Source organism: Eumetopias jubatus, unplaced genomic scaffold, assembly GCF_037043125.1.
Source record: "Eumetopias jubatus isolate StellerSeaLion01/CBP00866 unplaced genomic scaffold, mEumJub1_p1.0 scaffold_7, whole genome shotgun sequence".
In the NCBI taxonomy this organism is placed as follows: Eukaryota; Metazoa; Chordata; class Mammalia; order Carnivora; family Otariidae; genus Eumetopias; species Eumetopias jubatus.
This window is the reverse complement of record NW_028274813.1, coordinates 64,912,411-64,938,524: the sequence shown is the minus strand read 5'-3', so window position 1 is coordinate 64,938,524 and position 26,114 is coordinate 64,912,411. Positions and strand designations below refer to the sequence as shown.

Below are 26,114 nucleotides of genomic sequence, written 5' to 3'. Positions count from 1 at the left end.
TCATGTAAAATTGTTCACAAAAATTCATGCAGTCTTACCACTTAAAAAAATGTTCAAACTTTAAAAAAAAATCAAAATAAAATAAGCGCCTTGAATTCAGATTTTGAAAAGAACACTGTATCAAATGAAAACATGTATACCCTATAAGTACTGAATTTATCAATTTTTCTAAAGATTTTATTTATTTGACAAAGAGAGAAAACACAAGCGGGGGGAGCAGGAGTCAGAGGGAGAAGCAGGCTCCCCACAGAGCAAGAAGCCCGTTGTGGGGCTCGATCCCAGGACCCTGGGATTATGACCCAAGCCGAAGGCAGACACTTAACCAACTGAGCCACCCAGGTACCCTTGAATTTATCAATTTTAATACCAAGTAAAAATGAGTTACACCAAAAGAAATAAAAGCTGAGTCTTGAAGATATATTTGTACACTCATGTTTTAGCAGCATCATTCACACTAGTTAAAGTTATGTGCAATCCAAGTGTCCATCAACAGATGAATGGATAAGCAAACTGTGGCATATATATACAATGGTATATTATTCAGCCTTAAAAAGGAAGGAAATTTTGACATATGCTACATGGATGAACCTTGAGGACATAATGCTAAGTAAAATAAAGCAGTCACAAAGAGACTAATACTGAATGATTCCACTTACATAACATATGTAGTCAAATTCACTGAGTCGGAAGGTAGGAAGGTGGGTTACCAGTAACTGCAGGGATGGAGAATGGGTAGTTATCGTTTAATGGGTACAGAGTTTCAGTTTTACAAGATGAAAAGAGTTCTGGAGATGGACTGTAGTGATGGTTGCCCAGTACTAAAGTGTATACATAAAAATAGCTAAGATGATAAATTTTTTTTAAAGATTTTATTTATTTGACGGAGAGAGCGAGAGAGCACAAGAAGGGGGAACAGCAGAGGGAGAGGCAGGCTCCCCGCCAAGCAGGGAGCCCTATGTAGGGCTCGATCCCAGGACCCTGGGATCATGACCCAAGCCGAAGGCAGACACTTAACCACCTGAGCCACCCAGGCGCCCAGCTAAGATGGTATTTATATTTGTATTTTAACACAATTTTAAAAATCGGGGTGGGGTGCCTGGATGGTTCAGTTGGCTAAGCATCTGACTCTTGGTTTCAGCTCAGGTAACCAACTCAAGGTCAGGAGATCAAGTTCCCAGTGGGAATCTGAGCTCAACATGGAGTCGGCTTAAGATTCTCTCTCCTCCTCCCCCTCTGCTCCTTCCCCCACTCGCACATGCACTCCCTCTCTCTCTCTAAAATAAATATATCTTTAAATAAAATTGGGAGGAAAAAGTCAATTATAGTATATTATGTATTAAAGCACAGCAAAAAATGATATCCTGTTACTTTTAAAGAAAAAAACCACTTTTTTAGACACTGAATTTAAATCATCTGTACTTCATGCCATATGTTTGTTTATACCAAAGCACAACAGAAGCTAAAGCTTTGAGATACCCATTATCTCTGAGAATGGGACTTTAAAAAATAAACTGAACCGGGGCGCCTGGGTGGCTCAGTCGGTTGACCATCTGTCTTGGGCTCAGGTCATGATCCCAGGGGCCTGGGATCGAGCTCCACATGGGGCTCCCTGCTCGGTGGAAAGCCTGCTTCTCCCTCTGCCTCTGCTGCTCCCCTTGCCTGTGCTCTCCTGCTCTCTGTCAAATAAATAAATCTTAAATAGACAAATAAATAAATTGAACCTAGTATGCAAAAACTAGGATTTAAGGACACCAGAAACAGTGAAAACAACAATACAGAGCACAAAGACATGACAAACCAGAAAGATACAATATGGCTAAAAGAATAACTAAAGGAGAATCAAGGACCTAAAGTTTATGTAAGGCTGGTAAAGTGGAAGTAATAAAAATGTAGGGAGAAAGTGACCACATGATAATGGAAAATACAGGATATAAGAGAATTCTGAAAAGAACTGACAGAAGACCTAAAGAATACCAGGCTCCAAAAAAGTTCAGCAAAGATGGAATATAATCCTACAGGTAGGATCAAAACAAAATGTAGCACAGGAATGATAAATTCGACTTTTTATATAGCTAAAACTTCAGAAAATTACAATGATGGACATCTGAGACCATTAGAAGTCTGCACAGGAAGTTAGCTGGAGAAGTCAGAGAACTACAAGCTCAGAGAACCAATTATAAACAATTAAAGATTTAAGAAGACAAACCTATGGGAAGGCTAAAGCAGATTAAAAGCCACTATCAATGAATGACTTTTAAAAATAAATATTAGGTAGGCCTTTCTAAAGAATGGTAATAAAAATAAGTTTTAAGGGGTAAAAAAATCTCATAGGTACCATCTAGCCTTATAGTAGCTCACTTCTTTTTTAAGATTTTATTTATTTATTTGACAGAGAGGGACACAGAGAGAGAGGGAACACAAGCAGAGGGAGTGGGAGAGGGAGAAGCAGGCTTCCCGCCAAGCAGGGAGGCTGATGCGGGGCTCGATCCCAGGACCCCAGGATCATGACCTGAGCCGAAGGCAGACGCTTAACGACTGAGCCACCCAGGCGCCCTATAATATCTCACTCTTAAGCATGCACAGATAGGGGCACCTATCTGGAGGGAGACTCCCGACTGCAGATGAGTGGACAAAAATTTCAGAATAGTAACTTTGTAACAAATGGAAGAGCCCACAGAAGCTTCAGAATAATCACTCTGTAACAAATTTTAAGAACAAGTCTAGATCAGAGCAAGGGGACTGACATCTTCCCTGCTCCTCTCTCTCAAGCGTATGATGCCCTCTCATTGAGAGTTTGAAAACCCTGACAGCTTTCCAAGACCTTTTGCGAAAATAGCAATAAATACACAGAAAATGAAATACATAAAAAGAGGAGGCAAATAACTCCAAGAAAAACAAAACATGTACAGAAGGGATAGTATTCACAGTATTCACCTGATTAACAATTTATTATTTACATGGTAATAATAATGTAAAATCTAATGATTTAATTTTATTACATTAAAATATGGTGAAAGGAGATAGAAGGTGTTTTAAGTTAAAAGGTAATATAAAATATTGTCAGAGACCATAGCTGTATATTTCTATTATTTAAAAAAGGAAATAAATATCAGAAGAGTTGATAGTTGTTGCTTCTGGAAAGCTGGACTAGAGAGGATGGGTAAAGGCCAAACTATTTTGGTCATAAGCATTCTAGTATTTCATGTGTTTCTCAGCAAAATTAATTTGAGAAATGACAGTATTTCATAAATATAACAATTCATGCTATTAAGAAATTAGATTTATATATACTGAAATGGTACAATGTTTATGATAAATTTTAGTATGAGTTTATTAATATATTCACTCAACAATTATATAACTACCAGGCATTTTTCTAGGCACTGAACATGAATGGATAGATGATCTATATAAATACACACACAGGGGTGCCTGGGTGGCTCAGTCCTTAAACGTCTGCCTTCGGCTCAGGTCATGATCCCAGGGTCCTGGGATGGAGACCCACACTGGACTCGCTGCTCGGCGGGAAGTCTGCTTCTCCCTCTCCCACTCCCCCTGCTTGTGTTCCTGCTCTCGCTCTCTGTCAAATAAATAAAATCTTTAAAAATAAATTAAACTGTGTATCAGTTTCTAACCTCAGCATTACTGACTTATGGACTGGATAATTTCTTTATGGGGGGGGGGGCAGAAGACTATCCTGTGCATGTTTAACAATATCCCTGACCTCTATCCACTAGATGTCAATAATAACCACCCCCCCCCCGCTCTGGCTATGATAACCAAAAATGTCTCCAGACATGCCAAATGTCCCATGGGAGCAAAACTGCCCCCCCCCCCCCAGGTGAGAATCACTGTTGTGTATTTTTCACATGTTGAAGAAGTTCTGGGGGCACCTGGAGGCTCAGTCAGTAGAGCATGTGACTCCTGTTCTCGGGGCTGTAAGTTTGAGCCCCACATTGGATGTAGAGATTACTTAAAAATCTTAAAAAAAAAGGGGGGGGAGGGGAGTTCTGAAATGATACACACCCAGAAAGATAGCAGTTTTGTTACTGGAAGAGTAAAATTAGCAAAAAAGTCACTATCTTTGACATTCTTGTAGCTTGATTTTCATATAAATTCATTATTTCAACAATAAACATTAAAAACTAATATAAAAACTTACAAAATAAAACTAAATGCAACTACAAAAGTTTTAATCATAAAATAAAATCTTAAGAGAGAGTATTTGTCAGTTTTTAAAGAAATCCAAAAAAGGGACGCCTGGGTGGCTCAGTTGGTTAAGTGTCTGCCTTCTGCTCAGGTCATGATCCCAAGGTCCTGGGATGGAGCCCCACATTGGGCTCCCTGCTCAGTGGGGAGCCTGCTTCTCCCTGCCTGCTGCTCCCCCTCCTTGTGCTCTCTCTGACAAATAAATAAAATCTTTAAAAAAGGAAAAAAAAGAAATCCGTAAAAAAAGGAAATGGCAAAAAGATATATATGTAAATTCATTAAAATTACTAGTACGTTCAGGGGCACCTGGCTGGCTCAGTTGGTAGAGCATGTGACTCTTGATCTTGGGGTCATGAGTTCAAGCCCCACACTGGGCATACAGCTTACTTTAAGGGGGGGAAAAAAACTAGTAAGTTCAACTTGCTGTTTTATGATAAAGTATTTTTCATCAGTAACTATACAGGCATAAACAATCCATTTCTGAAATATCAATTTTAACAAAAGAAAGTATCTACCATAGGGGCGCCTGAGTGGCTCAGCTGGTTAAGCAGCTGCCTTCCGGGCTCAGGTCATGATCCCCAGGTCCTGGGAATGAGCCCTGCATCCAGCTCCCTGCTCTGCGGGGAGCCTGCTTCTCCCTCTCCCTCTGCCACTCCCCCTGCTTGTGCTCTCTTGCGCTCTCTCAAATAAATAAATAAATAAAATCTTTAAAAATTAAAAAATTTAAAAAATAATTTTGAATACCTTACAATAAAAATAAAAACTTGGTTTCATTCCAGTATCAAATGGAGAGGGTCAGGGAAGAGTAGTAATGTACTATTGAGATGTTATTTCCATCTTGTGGGCTTTTTTCCCCTTTTATGTACTATAAAAATTACAATCAGGTGTTCTCATATCTAACAGCTTAATGGAATCCTAAGCAACTTCACTCAATTATAATTAAGTAAACTCTACACCCAACGTGGGGCTCGAACTCACGACCCCTGTGTTCAAGAGTCGCATGCTCTACCGATTGACCCAGCCAGGTGCCTCAATTTCACTCATTTAACAAATATTTAGCAAATAACTAGTATGTGCCAGGCCCTTTACCATCACATTGGGTATATACATGAGTTTTTTTTAAATAAAAAAATAAAAAATAAAAAAGGTAGATTCCTCCTCTCAGTTTACGATCTTAAAAGGAGAAAACAAGCAACATTGTCTAAAATTACAAATTATATTAAAGATTAGGAAGAAAATGACCTATGTGTAGTGATATATATGAAGTATAAAAACTCACAAGCACCGATTTTCTAGAATTCCATTCCCTATCCCCACCCCTCTTTTAAATATAATTTTATCAAAGTCTGGTCCACTTTTTAAATGTTAGTCTAAGCCACTCTAAAATTATTTTATTATCTGAGACAACTGTTAGTTGGATATTACTACACCCACTGTTTTATCATTAGCTATATCCTCTTTCCAGCCACCCCACCCCATTTTTTTTGTTTCATCTTTTTCTTTGTTGTGCCTTTCTCCTACATTCGCCAGGATTTCAGTAACAGACTTCGGCCTTAAATGAACCAATCTCTGGTTAACAGTTTTCAAAGCTAAAATATTCATGACCCTTAATTTAAATTCAGGTTTTAAAGAAAACCATGAAATAAAGCATTAAATGAAATTTTAATTTTACAAATGCTAATCAACTCTAAGAAAACAGAAAGCAATACAACAGAGTTTATTTTGAGGCAGCAAGGCTGGTTGCTCACACATTTAAGAACATAGCTACAAATGCTATGTGAAAATTTAACACAACCATCCAGCAATGGCAAAGTAGTTAAATCAACTATGGCTAGTCCCCACCATGGTAGAATATTATGCAGCTCTTAGAAAAAAGTGAGAATGTTCTCTATTAAAAGGTTTAGCATGATTTCCAAGAAGTGTTAAACAAAAAGGTGAAAAACAGGGTACTGTGTATTTGCTTTTATCTATTTGTATTAAAAAAGTAAGGGGCGCCTGGGTGGCTCAGTCGTTGAGCGTCTGCCTTCGGCTCGGGTCATGGTCCCAGGGTCCTGGGATCGAGCCCCGTATCAGGCTCCCTGCTCAGCGAGAGGCCTGCTTCTCCCTCTCCCACTCCCCCTGCTTGTGTTCCCCCTCTCGCTGTGTCTCTGTCAAATAAATAAAATCTTTAAAAAAATAAAAATAAAAAAGAATACATATAGTACTAATAAAAGTAGTTGCTAATGTGGGACCAAGGGTGGACAGGCTTATGGTTAAGAGACTTAATTTTGAACCATGCATTACTTATTTTAAAAAGTCTGAAACTGCTTAATAAGAATTTTAGAAGCCATTTTACAAAGTCTGTCTGAAGATGATCCAAAATTTCACTACAAATTTATAACAGCTTCAGTTATAGTTTTTTACATCTTGTCACACTGAGCCTATCCATTAGTCATTTGTTTACAATTCCTTACCACTCAGGTGGTCCAAATGAACAGTAGGTACTGCTATTAATTTAAAAGGGCATAACACATTGCTCAAAAGTAACTCAGCAGCTCCTGACTTCATTACCCACTGTTTTATGTTGAGCAAGTTATTTAACCTATTGCCCATGTTTCCTTCTCTCTAAAATGGAAATAACTGTACCTATGGCATGGTATGAAAGTTAGAATGATTCCCAGCACACAGAAAACTGATTAAATGTTAGATGTTATTATTCATAGTTCTTTTATGGACATGTAGTTTTGATCTATATAATCAAATACCACAGTATGTTTCCATCAAATCCAACAATTGATAGCATATTCCAAATCAGTAAACTCCTGTTAAATAGCTTCAATGTACTGGAAAAGCAGAAAAGTGAAAATAACAATAAAAAATAGAAGTGCAACAATGTAGCCACACAGAGTGCAAGTCACTTTGAGTGCAGAAAAGAGAGTGACATATTGCTAAAGTTTAAAATATCAATAGAAGGGGCGCCTGGGTGGCTCAGGTCATGATCCCAGGGTTCTGGGATCGAACCCCTTCATTGGACTTCCTGAGCCGAGGGAAGCCTGCTTCTCCCTCTCCCTCTCCCCCTGCTTGTGCATGCTCACAAGGGGGCTCTCTCTCTCTCTCCCCGTCAAATGAAAAAACATTTTTAAAGATTTTATTTATTTATTTGACAGAGAGAGAGAGAGACAGTGAGAGAGGGAACACAAGCAGGCGGAGTGGAAGAGGGAGAAGCAGGCTTCCCACCGAGCAGAGCCCGATGAAGGGGCTCGATCCCAGGACCCCGGGATCATGACCCGAGCCAAAGCAGATGCTTAATGACTGAGCCACCCAGGTGCCCCGAAAATCATTAAAAATTAAATAAATAGGGGTGCCTGGGTGGCTCAGTCGTTAAGCGTCTGCCTTCGGCTTGGGTCATGATCCCAGGATCCTGGGATTGAGCCCTCCATCGGGCTCCCTGCTCTGTGGGAAGCCTGCTTCTCCCTCTCCCACTCGCCCTGCTTGTGTTCCCTCTCTCGCTTTGCCTCTGTCAAATAAATAAATAAAATCTCAAAAAAAGTTAATAAATATCAATAGAGGAATGAAGATTTTGAAGGGAAAGCAGTTAGAAAAATGGATTATACAAATTATTAATAACCTTTGATCACGCTGGTTCCCAAACCTGGCTGACAATCAGAATTACTAGGTATGTATTTTAAAAACAAAAGATTCCACCTCAGACTCCTTAATCACAATGACGAGGGATGAAATATGGGAATCTGTATTTTTAAAGCATCCCAGGTGATTATGATCATTAACTAGGTTTGGGAGGCACCACAGGACTCCCTATCTTACAATTAGAGACTTTACAAGTATCTCCAGATAAAATAAATTTAATCTTTACCTTTGGTAGCTGTAAAGCCAAAGGTAACGTGATATTACAATTAGTCATTCCTGGGAATGCCAGGGTGGCTCAGGAGGTTAAGCGTCTGCCTTCAACCGAAGTCATGATCCCAGGCCCTGGGATCAATCGAGCCCCATGTCAGGCTCCCTGCTCAGCGGGGTGTCTGCTTCTCCCTGTCCCTCTCCCCGTGCTCGTGCTCCCTCGCGTGTGCGTGCTCTCTCCCCCTCTATAATAAATAAATAAAATCTTAAAAAAAAACAATTATTCCTTTAGACTAAGCCATTAAAGAACATTTTAAGGTAAATATGTAATAAGTGTTCTAAGTTATAGTGTGGCTGCTATTTACTGAACAGCTACTCACTGGTCCAACATCATTCCATTCAAAAACAAAATGCCAAGAAGAAGAGAATAGAGAATACAATTTAAAAACAGGTAAAAGATCTGAGCAGACACCTCACCAAAAATATACAGTGAAAAATAAGCATATGAAAAGATGCTCTAGACTATGATATTAGGGAATTGCAAATTAAAGCAGGATACCACTACAACCTATTAGAGTGGCTAACATCCAAAACACTGACAACATCAAATGCTGACAAGGATGTGGCACAAGAATTCTCTCATTCATTGCTGGTGGGAAGGCAAAAAAGGTACAGCACTTTGAAAGACTGTTTGGCAGTATTAAACATACCCTTATTATACAATCCAGCAAGCGAGCTCTCTGGTATTTACGTAAACTACTTGAAAACTTAGGTCCACACAAAAATCTGCACATGAATGTTTATCCATAATTGCCAAATCTTGGAACAGCAATGACATCCTTCAATAGGTAGACACAGGAGCACCTGACTGGCTCAGTCAGTGGAGCATGTGACTCTTGATCTCGGGGTTTTAAGTTCAAGCCCAACGATGGGTGAAGAAATTACTGAAAAATGAAATCTTAAAAACAAAAAGTGGACAAATAAATGTAGTGCAATGGAATATATTATTCAGCACTAAAAAGACCAAGCCACAAAAAGACATTTAAGGAACCTTAAATGAACACTAAGTGTTCATTCTGGACAATCTGACATTCTGGAGAAAGTAAAACTATGGAAGACAGTGAAAGCACACTAGCTTCCTAGGGTTTGGGGAGAGGGAGGAAGAAAAGGTGGAACACGGAATTTTCAGGGCAGTAAAACTATTCTGTATGCTATAAAGGTACATACAAGTCCTTATACTGTTGTCAAAAACCAAAGAACAGGGGCACCTGGGTGGCTCAGTCGGTTAAGCGTCTGCCTTTGGCTCAGGTCATGATTCTAGACTATCAGGTTCCAGCCTGCACTGGGCTCCCTGCTCAGTGGGAAGTCCACTGCCCCCCTGCCCCTCCCCCTGCTGGTGCTCGAGCTCCCTCGGGCACTCTCTCTCCCTCTCAAATAAATCAATCTTTAAAAACAACAAAAACAACAACAAATCTTTAAAATCTTAAAAAAAAAAAAAAAAAAGAACATACAAGACAAAGGGTGAACCTTAATGTAAACTATGGGCTCTGGTTGATAATAATGGGTCAACGTTGGTTCATCGGTTACAACGAATACACCAAGCTAGCAGGGGTATGGTCGGGGAGAGATTATGTGGGAAGTGTCTGTATCTTCTCCTCAATTTTGCTGTAAACCTAAAATTGCTCTAAGAAACAGTCAATGAGGGTGGCTCAGTTGGTTAAGTGTCTACCTTCGACTCAGGTCATGATCCCAGAGTCCCACAGTCTCAGGACTGAACCCCGCATAAAGCTCCCCACAGTGGGGAGCCTACTTCTCCCTGACCCTCCCCCTTCTTGTTTTCTCTCTCTCTAATAAATAAATCAAAAAATTACCATACTGTTCTTACTTTTGTATTTTCACAGTAGATTCATAAAAATGTTGTAATAATGCAGAGTAAACTGTTAGTTTTCCTCTTAAAAATGAAGAAATCAAGTTATGCTTAAGCGAATTATCTTTTAAGGTCTTTAGGTGGCAACATCTGTCATGTTATGACAAATCAGTATGCCAGAGTGTGCAAACAAAAACACTAATTAAAATTTTTACATTTGTTCAATTAATAGTTTTAGGGGGGCGCCTGGCTGGCTCAGTTGTTAAGCATCTGCCTTCGACTCATGTCATGATCCCAGGGTCCTGGGACTGAGCCCCGCATCGGGCCCCCTGCTCGGCAGGAAGACTGCTTCTCCCTCTCCCACTTCCCCTGCTTGTGTTCCTTCTCTGTCTCTTTCTCTCTCTCTCTGTCGAATAAATAAATAAAATCTAAAAAAAAAAAAAACAATTAACAGTTTTAGAACACAAACTCCTGTACTACATTTCTATGTAATATCTGTGCCATATTTTTATAGTTGACAAGCATTTTGTGTATACCCTAAGTGCATACGACTACAGAGAAAAATAGGACATATCTGCAATATACATAAACTAGACCTGGCACACAATGCGAGCTCAATAACTTTGCTGAAACGTCCTAGTGTGCCACATAATGGTAGACAAAGAATTACAAGTCAAATTCCATTTCTACAAAAAATGGTAAGACGACAATATAATACAATGGTTACAAGAATGGTAATAAGACCACAAGCTTTGGATTCAAACTGGGGTTCAAATCTCAACTGTAACACTTCATAGGTGAGTGACCTTGACAAAGTTATTTCACCTAAGTTTATCTCCTCATCTGTAAAATAGGAACAATACCTACCTCATAAGGTTGTAGTGCTAATTAAATGGAAGTTATAATTTTTATATAACGTGAATTGCCAAAATCACAAAAACAGTCCATTTTTTCCAAGTCCTAGACCAAATTAATCCAAATCTCTGGAGGATGAGGCAGAGGCCTGCATATTTTCAAAAGTTTTACAAGTGATTCTGAGTAGCATTCTCATTTAGGAATCACTGTCCTAGAGCCTCACTACTAAAGCTTTACCTGAGCCCCAGGTTAAGTTAACAACATGAAGATAAAAGCATTAAGACATGATCCTCTGGTTTAGTTCCACGTTTCTAAGACAGATCTTTACCCAAAATTCCTTTTACAGAGAACAGAACCATACTGCAAAATTCCAATTTAAAATCCTTTCCAAGGGCGCCTGGCTGGCTTAGTTGGTAGAGCATGCAACTCTTGATCTCAGGGTCATGAGGTCAAGCCCCAAGTTGGGTGTGAAGCCTACTTAAAATAAAAAAATAAAAATCCTTTCCAAAGCCAGGGAAAATAGGATTCCATACTGAAATTTTACATCAAAATTGGGTATACCCTAACCTCTTCATATTCATTATTAAACAGTTCTAATACTGAATTTTTTTTTAAATATTTTACTTATTTATTTGACAGAGAGAGAGAGAGAGAGAGAAAGCGTGCGCACAAGCAGGGGGAGCAGGCAGAGGGAGAGAAGCAGGCTCCCTATCGAGTAAGGAGCCCGATGTGGGACTCGATCCCAGGACCCTGGGATCATGACCTGAGCCAAAGGCAGACGCTTAACTGACTGAGCCACCCAGGCGCCCAATACTGAATATTTCTGAGTCACTGTTCATCTACACATCAACAGTAACCCAAGGCTGTATACAATAATATTTAAGCTTTCTTATTTGTGATCATTCTTAAAAATAAGTTAAAGTTTACAGTTAAGATCCACTGACACTTCACTTAAACCCTAATAAATTTTTTATTTGACACATATATTTTCCTTAAGATTTTATTTTTTTTAAATAATCTCTACACCCAATGTGGGGATCGAACTTACAACCTGGAGATCAAGAGCTGCATGCTCTACCAACTGAGCCAGCCAGGCGCCCCTTGACACATCATTTTTAAATGTGCATCTCACAAGCAATCTTATTAAAGACTGAAGGTACCTAAAGCAAATTCAATATTCCAGAAACAAACCTGAAACCCTATTAACTAAGTACCCCAATAAAATATTTTAGAGAAATACGTAGAAAACATACAAACAGAATCATGAACATTCCATTTCAAAGAATCAGCATGAAATAACGAAAATCCCTGGAAAAAAGTAAGAGTCTAGAAACACTGTAGAACTTGTTAAAAATAAGCAAACAAAAAAAGCTTAGATCAGCTTTATCAGAACTAATATGCCAATAGCAGATCAATTGGAAAGCAAACAAGCAAAAGGAATCTTCCTTAAAAGATTTCACTGTTAATCGCAGAGAGGAGAACTATAAGGGAAAGAAGGAGCTAAGGCAGACATACAGACCTCATTAATGTATAGATTTTAATTTAGACACAAGACATTTTCTCAGATACTTAAATTAGTGAAGCTTATAAATGACTAATTCATTGTTAACCTGCAAAGTGTTAAAATCCAAGCTATCATACAACAGTGCAAAGGTCGTAAGACACTATTATCCAGGGTCTGGTGAGGTATTATTTACTTAGTACAAGACTCAGTGCATGTATAAATGCAATTTTTTAAAAATAATTGTCTTACTATCTTCATTCACACAGAATATTAAGTTTGCAACATGGTGTAGTAAAAAGTTATCAACAGAACTCTATAAATCCCAGATATTTTAAAACAGACTATACACAAGTTAAAAGAAACAATACACAATTCTGATACAAGCTTTTTGAAAGTTGTATTTTTTAAAAAAGTCCAACAGTGGGGCACCTGGGTGGCTCAGGCGGTTGAGTGTCTGCCTTTGGCTCAGGTCATGATCCCAGAGTCCTGGGATCAAGTCCTGCATCGGGCTCCTTGCTCAGTGGGGAGTCTGCTTCTCCCTCTCCCTCTGCCCTGCTCATGCTTTCTCTCTAATAAATTTTAAAAAATAAAAAAATAGGGCGCCTGGGTGGCTCAGTTGTTGGGCGTCTGCCTTTGGCTCAGGTCGTGATCCTAGGGTCCTGGGATGGAGTCCCGCATCAGGCTCCCTGCTCAGTGGGAGGCCTGCTTCTCCCTCTCCCACTCCCCCTGCCTGTGTTCCCTCTCTCGCTGTCTCTCTCTGTCAAATAAATAAAATCTTAAAAAAATAAAAATAAAAAAATAAATAAAAGTCCAATAGTATATCAAAGCACAATTCTAAAACACTGAATTGACTAACGGGATAATTTATAATTAATTTTTTTGAAGACTTAAGTGTCAAGATATATAAACATCCTTACTTTTTAAAAGTTTAGCTTCACCAACTTTGTAGAATCAAATAAAAGTTTCCTAATTCAAAATTAAACTAAAGTATATATATTTGAGGGGTGCCTGGGTGGCTCAGTCGTTAAGCGACTGCCTTTGGCTCAGGTCATGGTCTCCGCAGGAAGCCTGCTTCTCCCCCTCTCCCACTCCCCGAGCTTGTGTTCCCGCTCTTGCTGTGTCTCTCTCTGCTAAATAAATAAAATCTTTTTTAAATAAGGTATATATTTGCTTGAAGACACCCCAAGTTAATCCAATCTTCCTTCTTGCAACACTATTTTCCCAATTACTCACCATAGGCATATATGACATACATATATCAGTGAACACTATTGCTTACATTCTAAATATATACCAGTGTGAAGAACAGGTGGGACACTATTTGGATGCATGCTCTTGTCTTCTAAGCCTAAATTTGCCCTGGAAAGGGATTTAAAAATAAACACAAATACCCAAGAGTTGAACAATCCTCTTAAAAAGATGTAGCCATTCTGAAATCCAAGATATGAGCTCTTCAACTACCAACACCTTCCAAAAGTTAGGTAAATCAGCTTATCAAAGTTTCACCTTAAAAAGATCAAATAAGGCCCAATTATAAAGGGTTCTGAGGATATTTAACTTTGCTTCCCGAGTCAGTAACGCGAGACAAGTACGTTTTACTTCAAGCTAATATGAAATCTTTCCTCAGTCGTTTCATAAATACAGCACAGATACTCTGGTTTAGCCTTTTACGGATAAAGAAAGGGCTGGAAGCCCAGTGAAGGGTACTCTAAAAAGAAAATTTCAATTTAGAGAAACACTGATGAGTCAGTCGCTTAGGAAGAACTGAAAGAGAACCTAAGTGACTAAGGCAGCATCCCAGGTAAGAAGGTACTTAAAGTTGGCGGTAGGAAATGAAAACTTCACAAGTGAGCAGCAAGACATTATGCTTGGTAGCAGCCCTGCAAAGAAGCGTGGCTGTCAAGGGGCAAGTGCGTACCAACTCCGAGAGAGGTGGCCAAAAATGCCAAATCGGATGGGGGGGGTGATGAGGGAAAACGTAATAAAATGCCCATCCCAGACCCTCTCCTCTGGCTCTCCATCTCAACAGGCACAATCAAAAGTAGGCTTAATGCCCAATAACCCCACGCCGGACGCTCCCACAGAGAGTTTAGCCCCAAGCCCCGGAGGCCCAGCAGGCCGCCTCCAGAGGAGCCCCCGCAGACGCCATACTAAAAGTCAAAATGGCTGCCCCAAGGAAGCCCGCACCGCGCAGCTACTAAGGGTTGGGGAACAAGCTTCTGCGGGAAAGGGGGAGGGGGGCTCACGGAAGAGCCGTCGCCAGAACCGCAGGCAGGACTATCGCCCCCAGAGCTGCACAGGTAGGTTCCCCTCGGCCCTCAAGGCCCGGGGCTCCGACAGAGGGGAGTCCCGGCCCCACCCCCCCGGCCGGGAACCCTGTCGCCGCAGCTGTCCCGCACACCGACCCCAGCGAGGTACCTGCAGTTCGGCCCGCTCCACCTCCCAGTGCGCCCGCTCCATCTCGAACCGAGCCCACTCGTGCTGGATGTAGTGCAGGATCCCCGGGATAGTGTACTGCTGCGGCCGGGACAGCTCCGGGCCTGCTGCGGGACCCGCTCCCTCGGCGGCTGGAGGACCCCCGCCGCCCGCCGCTCCATTCCCCCCTGGCGAAAGGCTCATGTTCCCCCCAGGTCCCTGCTGCTGCCTTGGAGGGGCCGCCATCCCCGGGCCTCCACCACCGCCTCCGGCGAGCTCGTCCATTGTGTGTGGGGCCCCGGCCGGGGCGCAGGGCGAGAAGCCGACGGCTGGGGGAAGGGCCGGGGAGGGTGGCCCCGCGCTGGCGGCGGGGCGAAGGCCGGCAGGAAGAGGGGCGACGAGGGGGTCGTTGCTGTATGCTTGCCGTGGGTCAGAGCAGGGAGCTGCCGGTCGCCGCCATTACAGTCCCTCCTCCATCTGCCCGTCTCACTCACTCACTTTAGGGAAGGGGGGGCCGCGTTGGGAGGGGGGGAAAGGGGGCAGGGTTGGGAAGGGGATAGACGTAGGGCCGTCACTCCCGCGCAGCATGCCGGGTAGAGAACGCCGCTGCCGCCGCACGCCTAGCAGCCAAATAGAGTGAGGCCTCACCATACGCAGGCGTACTGAGGACTCAGTAAGGGTACTTGAGGCGGGGTTGGCTTTCTGGCCCCGCCCCTAGGCCCTCCTTCCAACTTGCTCCGGGTGTCTCGCTGCGGTTACTGGACCGTGGCCCACCGACTCTTAACTTTTGGGAGCCGGTCGGTCTTTAGCTCCCAACAATCAGTTCTCCTTGCTCAGTCACCAACCCCACGAACGCCGTTCCCCACGCAAGGGTCTCAGCAGCATGCCTCCCTTCTGAGCTGTTTTAACCAGGCTGGGCGCTCCGGCCGGCCGCAGCCGGTCCCGGATTCCTGACGTTTCTTTCGCATTCCTTGCGTGTTTCAGGATGTCCCAGAGGGTCGGGCCTCTTTCTCTGCTTGTCACTCGCTCTTTCGCTGGTTTCTTAGCACGAGTCAACTCCTGAGGCTTTGGGGATGTTCTCTTTTGGCATATTGCCCAGATCCTTCCGGACATTGGTGGCTGATCCCCGGTCTCCGTTTCAAGCCCGGACTTCGGTCCTTATTCTGTGCTCTCCGTTGCCGGTCTCAGCTTGTTCCACTTTGCCTCCCCTCTTCTTTACTCTTCTGGAGTGGGTTGTTTGTGGGGGGGGGGCAGTTGGAGCAGGAGTGAATGTTTTCATTTTTTCTTGGGAAAAGGGAAAGTGAAAAACTTTAGATCTTGGCAATGGTGCGAAGAGAGAAAGATACCTTTGAAGGAGACTTGTTAGACTAACAATTCGGTGTTTTAGAATGAATGGGCTCACAAATAGGATTCATAGCAGAATCTTTTGATGGAAACAGAAAATAAAAGCATCGTGAATACACGTAAAATCCTAGATGAACAGCTGCAAAGATGTTTTCCTGGGTCATTAAATGGTGTTTGAATGAATATAATATACACCTAAAAGACACGTTTAATCTTTTAAGTACCATAGTGTGTCTTTTTATGTGCTTAGGTTGCCAAGAAACATTCTTTTTTTATATATATATTTTTTAAGATTTTATTTGTTTATTCATGAGAGACAGAGGGGGAGAGAGAGAGAAAGAGAAGCAGAGGGAGAAACAGGCTCCCAAGGAGCAGGGAGCCCGATGCGGGATTCGATCCCAGGACCCCAGGATCGTGACCTGAGCCGAAGGCAGATGCTTAACCATTTGAGCCACCCAGGCGCCCTAGGTTGCCAAGAAACATTCTTAATGAACTAGTACGTTTCTAAAGAAAGTTAATATAGCTAATAACCACTTGTTTGAAAAATAGGACAAAAATGTTTAACAATATAATAAGGAAAAAAGGTTCAATAATTACAGCCATGCAGGAAAATTGCACATATAATTGATTGCATTAATTTTTTTTCTTCTCTACTACCAATAAAGTTTTCACTATGTGATATACAAGACCACTCAAGGTATAATTTCAAAAAGATAAAAATAGTACATCTTATTTTAACATGTCTGCTTTACTATTATTATGTTTAATGGAGAGCAGATTGGACGTGTTACCCATGCTGCCATATTTTATTTGTATATGAAATGAGATCTTAGGTCACATATTATTAGGAACTGTTTCTCCATATTATTAAGTACTCTTTTTCCATTTTGTTTATTTTTTTAAGATTTTTATTTATTTATTTGACAGAGAGAGACACACACAGCAAGAGAGGGAACACAAGCAGGGGGAGTGGGAGAGGGAGAGGCAGGCTTCCCGTGGAGCAGGGAGCTGGATGTGGGGCTCGATCCCAGGACTCTGGGATCATGACTTGAGCCGAAGCCAGACGCTTAACGACTGAGCCACCCAGGTGCCCCCTATTTTTCCATTTTATACTGACCAACATACAACCTGCTTTAAACCCTTTTAAGGGGCCTGATAGCACATAAAAAGTTCCAAAATGTGTCTCCAAGAAACATGTTTGAGCAGGTGTAATTGATCTCTGTTATGTTGGCATCAAAAAAAGAAGAACATGTGTACTTATATTTCCCACTGGTACCTCAAGCTCAAGTAAAACTAGATTGATAATCCTTCTATTTTCCTCCCCACCCACCTTCAAAAAAACACTCTGTTTCTCTTCTATTACCTATCTTATTAAGCAGCACTACATCCAGACCTGAGAGCTGGCAGTCATTGTAGTACCTGCCTTTCACTCACCCCCACATCCAATCCCTTTCTCAGTACATATTTCATTTCTATTCCTTACCTATATCATATCTATTCCATTATCTTTATTGTTGTGTTAGTTTAAACCTTCCCACCTTACTTGTTCCCCCACCTCCTGCTACCACTGATGCCAGAGTGATCTTCAAAAGGCAGATCTGATTCTATTGTTCCTTGCTTAAAATATTTTAGTGATGGGAGGCCTGGGTGGCCCAGTCAGTTAAACGTTCAACTCTTGGTTTGGGCTCAGGTCATGATCTCAGGGTCGTGAGATTTAGCCCATGTGGAGCTCTGCACACTGTACAGAGTCTGCTGGAGATTGTCTCTCCCTCTGTGCCTCCCCCTATGTGTTCTCTCTCCCTCTCTCTAATAAATTAATCTTTAAAAAAATATTTTGGTGATCACCAGATTTAGAATAAAGCCCCAATTTTAGCATAGCATATAAAGATCCTTCACGTTCTAGATCCTCCCTATCGCCTAGTCTACCATCACACCAATATGGCATCCATTCTTCTCTCCAGGCAAGCTGCACTGATTTTGGTTCCTCAAGAGCATAATGCTGTTTCATTTCATGAGAATTTAGCACATGCTCTACCCCATTGGCTTTCCTTCCCTTCTTCATTCAAAACTCAGTTTGAGTATTCTCTGCCTTCGACTCGGGTCATGATCCCAGGGTCTTGGGATCAAGCCCTACATCAGGCTCCCTGCTCAGTGAGGAGCCTGCTTTTCCCTCTCCTTCTGCCTCTCTCTCTCTCTCTCAAATAAATAAATAAAATCTTTAAAAAAAAAATTGAAGTACTCCCTATTTGAAGAATTCCATTTGAGCATGTCTGCACTCACTTTCACCATGGTTTTATAAATGCCAATAATGCAATCCTTGGCCATATTCTTCACAGATCACAGCCATGTATCTGCAGCCTTGCAGCCTGTTAGAGAGGTAGGACCCATACCCCTCTTATTTGCAACTGTACCCCCAGTGTCTGTTATAGTGCAGTCTCTACAAAATGATGAATAACTGAAATTTAGACTAGAATAATAGGTATATTTTTTCTTCACCTCAATTTTTTTGTAGTATTAGTTTTTGCTGCCATTATACCAGCCATTTCAAGGTTCAGTGACCGAAACCACCCTGAGTTCTTTTTATTTTGTTTTTGTTTTTTATAATTGACTTTTTACCCTAAGTATTAAAAGAGAAAGATGCCAAGATTTTCTCCTCTGTGAGAATATTTTTTACATTATTGTCATTGTACTTTGTGTCCATGACTCCTGAGGACACTCTGCAGTGAGCTTCTAGAATCTTGTCCTTTGTATGTAATGAGCTTTCCCAGGTAGTATTATCACCTACAACTCACCTAACTGGAACTCCCTCCTGGAACCATGGCTGAGTCATTTCCTCTCTTCAGTGTACCTTTGAAACTTCCTGTTTGTTCTATCTTTTCATCAGTCCTGTTCATCGCTCCTCCTCTCCCATTGATTCTCTTAGTTTCGGTATACTGCTGATGATCTTCAAGAGTACCTGTTCACATTAAATATAAATTTAGAATTTTAGGGTTTTTTTCCCTTTCCTGTTAGCTAACCTTAGACACCTGTGTGCTTATTCTATCTGACCAAAAAGGGATTTGTCATATTTGATGTTAGTATGTTATATCAGTAGAGGTATGTTAAAGAATTCCAGGCTTTTAGGGGCGCCTGGGTGGCTCAGTTGGTTAAGTGACTGCCTTCGGCTCGGGTCATGATCCCAGGGTTCTGGGATCGAGCCCCGCATCGGGCTCCCTGCTCGGCGGGAAGCCTGCTTCTCCCTCTCCCACTCCCCCTGCTTGTGTTCCCTCTCTTTCTGTGTGTCTCTCTCTCTCTGTCAATTAAATAAATAAAATCTTTGAAAAAAAAGAAAAAAAAAGAATTCCAGGCTTTTAAATAAGTCAGGAGTAGTTAACACTAAGATGTCTTCTTCCCAGTTATTGCAATACCTGATGTACAAAGAGTTTTGACCCTGCCTTTGAGAACTGAATCACTCCCTGTAATTACTCACCTGTACATCCAGTTTTACACCTTGCTGACTATAAACCTGACATCATTCTAAAAAAGAGCTCAAACTGGTTCACAAACACTGATCTAGTCATCTTTTTGCATCATGTGGAAAGGTTGCAACAGGTACAATTATCTCCATGGGGAGATGAGGAAGCTGAGATAAGAGTTCTGGTCACCCCTCAGGCCCTTAGTAAAATAGGAAGTGGGCCCTACTCGTATCAGTGAGTGTATATGTTTATTTGGAAACACAGTCTCCCTTCACTATTCCTCCTACTATCCTATCAGTGGCTCAGTATCACTATCTCTCGTTCATTTGCACTTTTGAAGTCATTTTTAGGCGATTTGCGGGTGATTTAGTCACTTGGGGAAATTTTGTAGTGTTTATGTAGTGTTTACATTTATAAATATAGAGAACAAAGGAGGAAGATCTTTGAGAAGCCCTGGCAAAACAGCCAAAGGAGCGAACCGTGTAATGTAGATAGAACAGAAAAGGAGACAGCCTTGCCCTACACCATGGTTTAACCTGCCAACTAAGATCGGATATCTACTTCTCATTACAGCAGTTGCCTGTGGCTAAGAAAATTGTAGAAATACATGCAGGGCACTTGAACTATTCAAATAATATGTTGTGTGGAAAAAAAAAGGAAAAGGACCTTCAAAGGTTATAGAAAAATAGGTACCAAAATCTTTAGGAAACTCAGCATACTATATAAAATTCTAGTCCAAGTTCATTCCTGAATTGTCTTCTGGGTAATATGAGTCAGAAAGCAGTATGCTTTGATAGTATTGTATAATAAATAGCTAACTCACAAAGATGTCACAATTGAAGGGGAAAAAAATTGCCTGAAGCAGAGTCCCTCCTGGACGTTGGCCAAAAGTGAACAACCAGGTCCATAAATATGAGAACCAAATGACTGGAAAATGTGACTGAATGGGAAATTGCCAAAACTTTCCTAGGTAATAATTTAACAATCTTGGAAATGTGGTTTGTCTCTTGTTAGAGCAACAGTGGAGAATGTTCAAAAGAATGATACCAGACACAGACTCTTTCCCTAGGAAATCTATGCTAGAGACTGTTCTCTGTGGAGAATGTTTTAAATTTGGCAAAAATTCACAAAAACTTGTGTGGTTTTTTTTTTTATAACAACATGTTTTTAAATGATGGTTTTGTCTTTCTATTAATAGACTTACCTGAAGAACATGACGACTACCCCACAAAAAAAGATTGAAGAATTCTTTAGAGCATTTTAAAATAAATCCTATTCTCCTTTGCTCCTTTTGTTTCATAGGTTTTAATATAGTAATTGGATATTCTAAATCATGCTGTGCATAGACTTTTTCTATTTAACTTTTTATTTTGAAAAATTTCAATCATGGGGGCGCCTGGCTGGCTCAGTCGATAGGGCATGCAACTCTTGATCTCAGGGTTGTAAATTCGAGCCCCCTGTTGGGTGTAGGGATGACTTAAAAATAAAATCTTAAAAAAAAAATTCAATCATGCAAATATAGAAACAAAGTCTTATGAACTACACTTGTAACAGTTATCAAGATTTTGCTGTTCTGGGGCGCCTGGGTGGCTCAGTTGGTTAAGCATCTGCCTTCGGCTCAGGTCATGATCCCAGGGTCCTGGGATAGAGCCCTGAGCCCTGCATTGGGCTCCCTGCTCAGCAGGAAACTTGCTTCTCCCCCTCCTACTCCCCCTGCTTGTGTTCCCTCTCTCTCTGTGTCTCTGTCAAAAAATAAATAAAATCTTAAAAAAAAAAAAAAAAGATTTTGCTGTTCTGAGGTGCCTGGGTGGCTCGGTCGTTAAGCGTCTGCCTTCAGCTCAGGTCATGATCCCAGGGTCCTGGGATCGAGCCCCACATCGGGATCCCTGCTTGGCAGAGATCCTGCTTCTCCCTCTCCCACTCCCCCTGCTTCTGTTCCCTCTCTCACTCTCTCTCTCTCTCTCTGTCAAAAAAAAAAAAAAAATCTTTAAAAAAAAGATTTTGCTGTTCTTAGTTCATCTATTATACCTTTTTTCTGCAGAATTTTTTTACTATTACAAAAATGTATTTAATAAAGAAGTTTAATATGAAAATATTTGCAGCCCCGAATTTCATATCATCGTAAAACTGGCTTATTGGAGAGGAGACAGGTAGAAGCAATTGATTGCTGTGGTGAACAAGCCTTTGTTTATACTTGTTCCAAGGCTTAAATATGATGATACTATTTCCTCATATTACCACCTTCTTGTATTGTTCTGTTGCCCACTGACTGCCATCTCGATGCGTTCATTTATCACAAGTTTCATAAAGCTATCCAATCCCTCAAAATTCTTTGGACATGTCTGCCACCATTTAATTTCAATTACAACTTCTTGTCCCTAAATTTTTCAACTTGAGAGGGTGAGCTTTGCTCATGACATTATTTGACAAGCTCAAAGAGGCCTTGAAACAGAATTCATGGTCTCCCCCACACTCCTGTGGCAGGCCCAGTAATATTTTAAAGTAAATCCCAGACATCATATTATTTCATTGGTACACATTTCTCTTAAGTATCTGTAACAGATTAGGACTTTTTTTTTATGTTAATCACCATACATTACATCATTAGTTTTTGATGTAGTGTTCCATGATTCATTGTTTGCGTATAACACCCAGTGCTCCATTCAGTAGGTGCCCTCTTTAATACCCATCACCAAGCTAACCCATTCCCCCACCCCCTCCCCTCTAGAACCCTCAGTTTGTTTCTCAGAGTCCATAATCTCTCATGGTTCAGCTCCCCCTCCAACTTCCCCCCCTTCATTTTTCCTTTCCTGCTATCTTCTTTTTTTTTTTAACATATAATGTATTATTTGTTTCAAAAAACATACCACAATACCAATGTCACACCTACAAAGTAAATGGTAATATTTTAATATAATCTAATCCCCAATCCATATTTGGTTTCCCCCAGTTGTCTCAAAAAAAATTTTTTAGGAGTTGGTGACTTCAAATTAGGATCCTAACAAAATCCAGATATTTCATTTAGTTGATATGTCTTTAGGTCTTTTTTAGTTTTCCTTCCTGTCATCCCCACATTGTCATGCCATTTTGTTGAAGAGACCAGGTTATTTACCCTATAGAATTTCCCACATTTGGCTGATTGCATTTTTATGGTATTATTTAGCATATTCCCTTCTCCATATTTTCTTTAAACTAGAAGGTCCTGGATGGAACCTTTCCTTGCACTCATGGGCAAGAGAGACCCTGCCAGGCCTGCTCCCAGTTCTCACTGTGGTTCTTAGATTCACTTGTGGGGCTCTCATTTCAAGGTGGGGAGAGGGGCCCCTTCCTTTGCATGATGAGCTGGTGATTTCTGGATTCTTTGGCTCTTTTGACTCTTACAAGACCACATTTTCAAACCTCCACTTCTGCCAGCACAGCTGTGGTCATCTCGCCTTTTTTTTTTTTTTTTTTTTAAGATTTTATTTATTAGAGAGAGCATGAGCCGGGGGCGGAGGGGGCTGGTTGTTGGGCAGGGGGAGAGAGACAAGCAGACTCCCCACTGAACACGGGCTTGACTGGGGTCTCCAGCCGGGGCTCAACCCCCAGACCCCAAGATCATGACCGGAACCAAAATCAGATGCTTAGCCAACTGAGCTACCCAGGTGCCCCTGTGGTCACTCCCTTTTTTTTTTTTTTTAAAGATTTTATTTATTTATTTGACAGAGAGAGACACAGCAAGAGAAGGAACACAAGCAGGGGGAGTGGGAGAGGGAGAGGGAGAAGCAGGCTTCCCGCCAACCAGGGAGCCCGATGCGGGGCTCGATCCCAGGACCCTGAGATCATGACCTGAGCCGAAGGCAGATGCTTAATGACTGAGCCACCCAGGCGCCCCTGTGGTCACTCCCTTTTTGTTGCTAAGTGCAGTTTGACTCTACTCATTCTAGAGTTCCGGGACCTTTTTTCACCTGGTTTTTGGTAAAGGTGTTGCCTATAGACTTGGATTTTTTTTTTTCCATCCTTGCTGCTATCACCTTGCATCTCTGCGCTCTTGGCATTTTGAAGTTTAAGTTGCTTGCTATTTAACCTAAAGTTATTTATTACAACCTGATATTGAAATGGCTTTATTTGACCACTGTTAAGTATTCGAGACATTTTTGCTCTTCAAAGATTGTGAGGTATAAATGAGTATAAATTTAAGTATGAACATCCTTTGGGCAACATTTGGGCCAGCTCTTGTCTGACAACTTTAATATCCTATTTACATTTTCAGCGGGAGCTGTAACATGTTGCTACACTTTACTGTGAAATTCAGAAAAGCAAAAGGTGCTCCTGGGTAGAGGGCAGCCAAGCAGGCCACCTGAAAGGCCCCACATTTACCCTGACATTTGATCTGAAAGAGAATGATACTATATTCAGATACGTGTCTGCAAACTTGCCTTGGACAGCATTTTCTGGGTATGCTTTATTTATTGGAAGTGGAAAGGGAGATTAGCTGAACTCACTAAGAGGGCAAATCAGGCGTAGGAATTTTGGAAGTTTAGGTCCAATTACAAACGTTAAGCATGCTGTCGCAAATGTAGTAATACGAGTTTTACTGTCCTAAATTTTCGCATGATCTGATTGAGTCATTTTGGAGGCATTTAGGCTCCATGTTGAGATCGACTAAAAAGTAAATAATCTCCTAGAATTGCATCTTTTGTAACATGCTCCAGGGTCAGACTGAAACTGTCAGAATATGCATATTAGCCAGTAAAAGCTTTTCCACAGAGGGTACGACTGGCCCCAGCTAGATTTACACTAGTGAATGGGGAGTGGAATTGTGTATCCCTGGTCATATAACGGCCATCACTGCAATACTGGAGTCTTGAGGCAAACCTGGAGGGAAAGAGGCTCTCTGGCATCGGGTCCTTTCTCCATCATTTTACTGGGTGGCCTTTGGCAAGTGACTATTCACATCTATAAGTGAGGATAAAAACAGTCTCCAACTCATAGAGCTATTATGAGGATTAAATGAATGTAGGTAAAATGTTCAGAACAGCACCTGGCTGTCTAGTTAGTACTGTGTTAGTGCTTTCTACTGTTACTATCTCTCTTCATGAGTTGCTGTTGGATCACGTTCACACATCATATTCCAAAGAGCAAATACTGCCTCTCGGGATACAGCCGAGAAGGTCTTTCACGACCACCATCAAACATCGGGAGTATTAATTACTCATTTGAATTAACATTCATGGTGGTAGTGTCACTAACAAAAAAAAATAGATCCTGTTGGGTAAGTTAGTTGATCCCCAGACTGAAGTTTAATGCAGTAATTTTTGTGTTTCATTGCTTCTTCTCTTTAGGGTGTTGATCTGCAAAAAGAATTTGTTATTGGAGCTGTAATTTTCCAAGTGATATCTTCAGACCCTGAAAATACTGATGTAGCTTTTGCTATGCTTGATTTTAACTCAGGACATACTTTATTTCATTAAGAAGCTCTTAAAATAAGAACTTCAATACATTGCTGTAGTTTCATAGTATGATTTTCTTGAATATTTTTTAAGAAAAAATTAATAGTAATTAATTTTTCCTTAAGTAATATGAGCGTTAGAGTTAAAAAAAAACTTCGCGATATTGAAACAAATTAGTTGCAGATAAATTATGGAATGATTATTTTATAGAAACATTTTCCATAATTCCAGTATTGTATTTAAATTCAATTTATAGTCAACTTTTCAGAGATATTTTTCGTAAAGTGAGATTCTTTTGCATCCCAGTGATGTTTGTTTGTTCCTTCTTTGACACAAAAAAATAGGAACCATCCACAAATCAAATTTTAATTCCAAATTGCTTTACTTTGATTTGAATTTAAAACCTCTAACATTGCACTTGATACTTTAAGAGCACTCACAGGCCTGTCATTCAAATCCTAATGTGATGTTATTAGATGACTGCTCTTCAAAAGGACAGACATAGAAGAAAAATCTGTCTTTGTATGGCTTTCACAGTTTTCCTTGGAAATCAGATGCCCAGCAAAAATTAACAAGATCTGTCTAACTGGGGCACCTGTGTGGCTCAGTTGTTAGGCGTCTGCCTTCGGCTCAGGTCATGGTTCCAGGGTCCTGGGATCGAGCCCCGCATCAGGCTCCCTGCTCAGCAGGAAGTCTGCTTCTCCCTCTCCCACTCCCCCTGCTTGTGTTCCTGCTCTCGCTGTGTCTGTCTCTGTCAAATAAATAAAACCTTAAAAAAAAAAAAGAGTAGTTTCCTGAAATAAAAGCATATCTGTAAAAAAAAAAAAACAAAACAACACCTCTGTCTAACTTAAGAAATACAGAAGTTAAATTTATGAGAGTCCAGAATATCTGGTTTGAAATATTTCCCATTTGAGTGGGGAAACTTGACTGACCATTTTATAGGAATGGGGAGTAATATATAGTACTCCTCCTTATCTTCTGGAGTTCCTCCTTATTGACACATTGTAACATCAGTATAGCAAGTTCTGGGAGCATCCCAGCTATGAGACTGCTAGATCTCTGCTCCCCACTCTCTCTCCTCTAAAACTAAGATATTAGATGTCTTTGTTAGCCCAAAAATTCGATGAAGATTCTTAGTCAGTAAGCACAAGTATTTAATTTGTGTGGCTAATTTTAACCGAACAATTAAGAGTAAG

The 26,114-nt window shown here is 40.9% G+C and overlaps 2 protein-coding genes across 3 annotated transcripts in view; one reads left to right on the top strand and one right to left on the bottom strand.

Annotated features, from left to right (window-relative positions):
* The window catches only part of STRN3 (striatin 3), a 104,240-nt gene extending 89,065 nt beyond the window's left edge, over positions 1–15,175 (bottom strand). For both annotated transcript variants that reach the window (XM_028114903.2, XM_028114904.2), the window contains exon 1: positions 14,688–15,175. In XM_028114903.2, coding sequence (XP_027970704.1) covers positions 14,688–14,969 — 282 coding nt within the window. In that variant the 5' untranslated portion in view covers positions 14,970–15,175. The remainder of the gene's footprint in view (positions 1–14,687) is intronic.
* AP4S1 (adaptor related protein complex 4 subunit sigma 1) overlaps positions 14,439–26,114 on the top strand; it is a 41,335-nt gene continuing 29,659 nt past the window's right edge. Inside the window, exon 1 of the mRNA XM_028114905.2 lies at positions 14,439–14,569. The gene's annotated coding sequence lies outside the window, so the exon portion shown is untranslated. The remainder of the gene's footprint in view (positions 14,570–26,114) is intronic.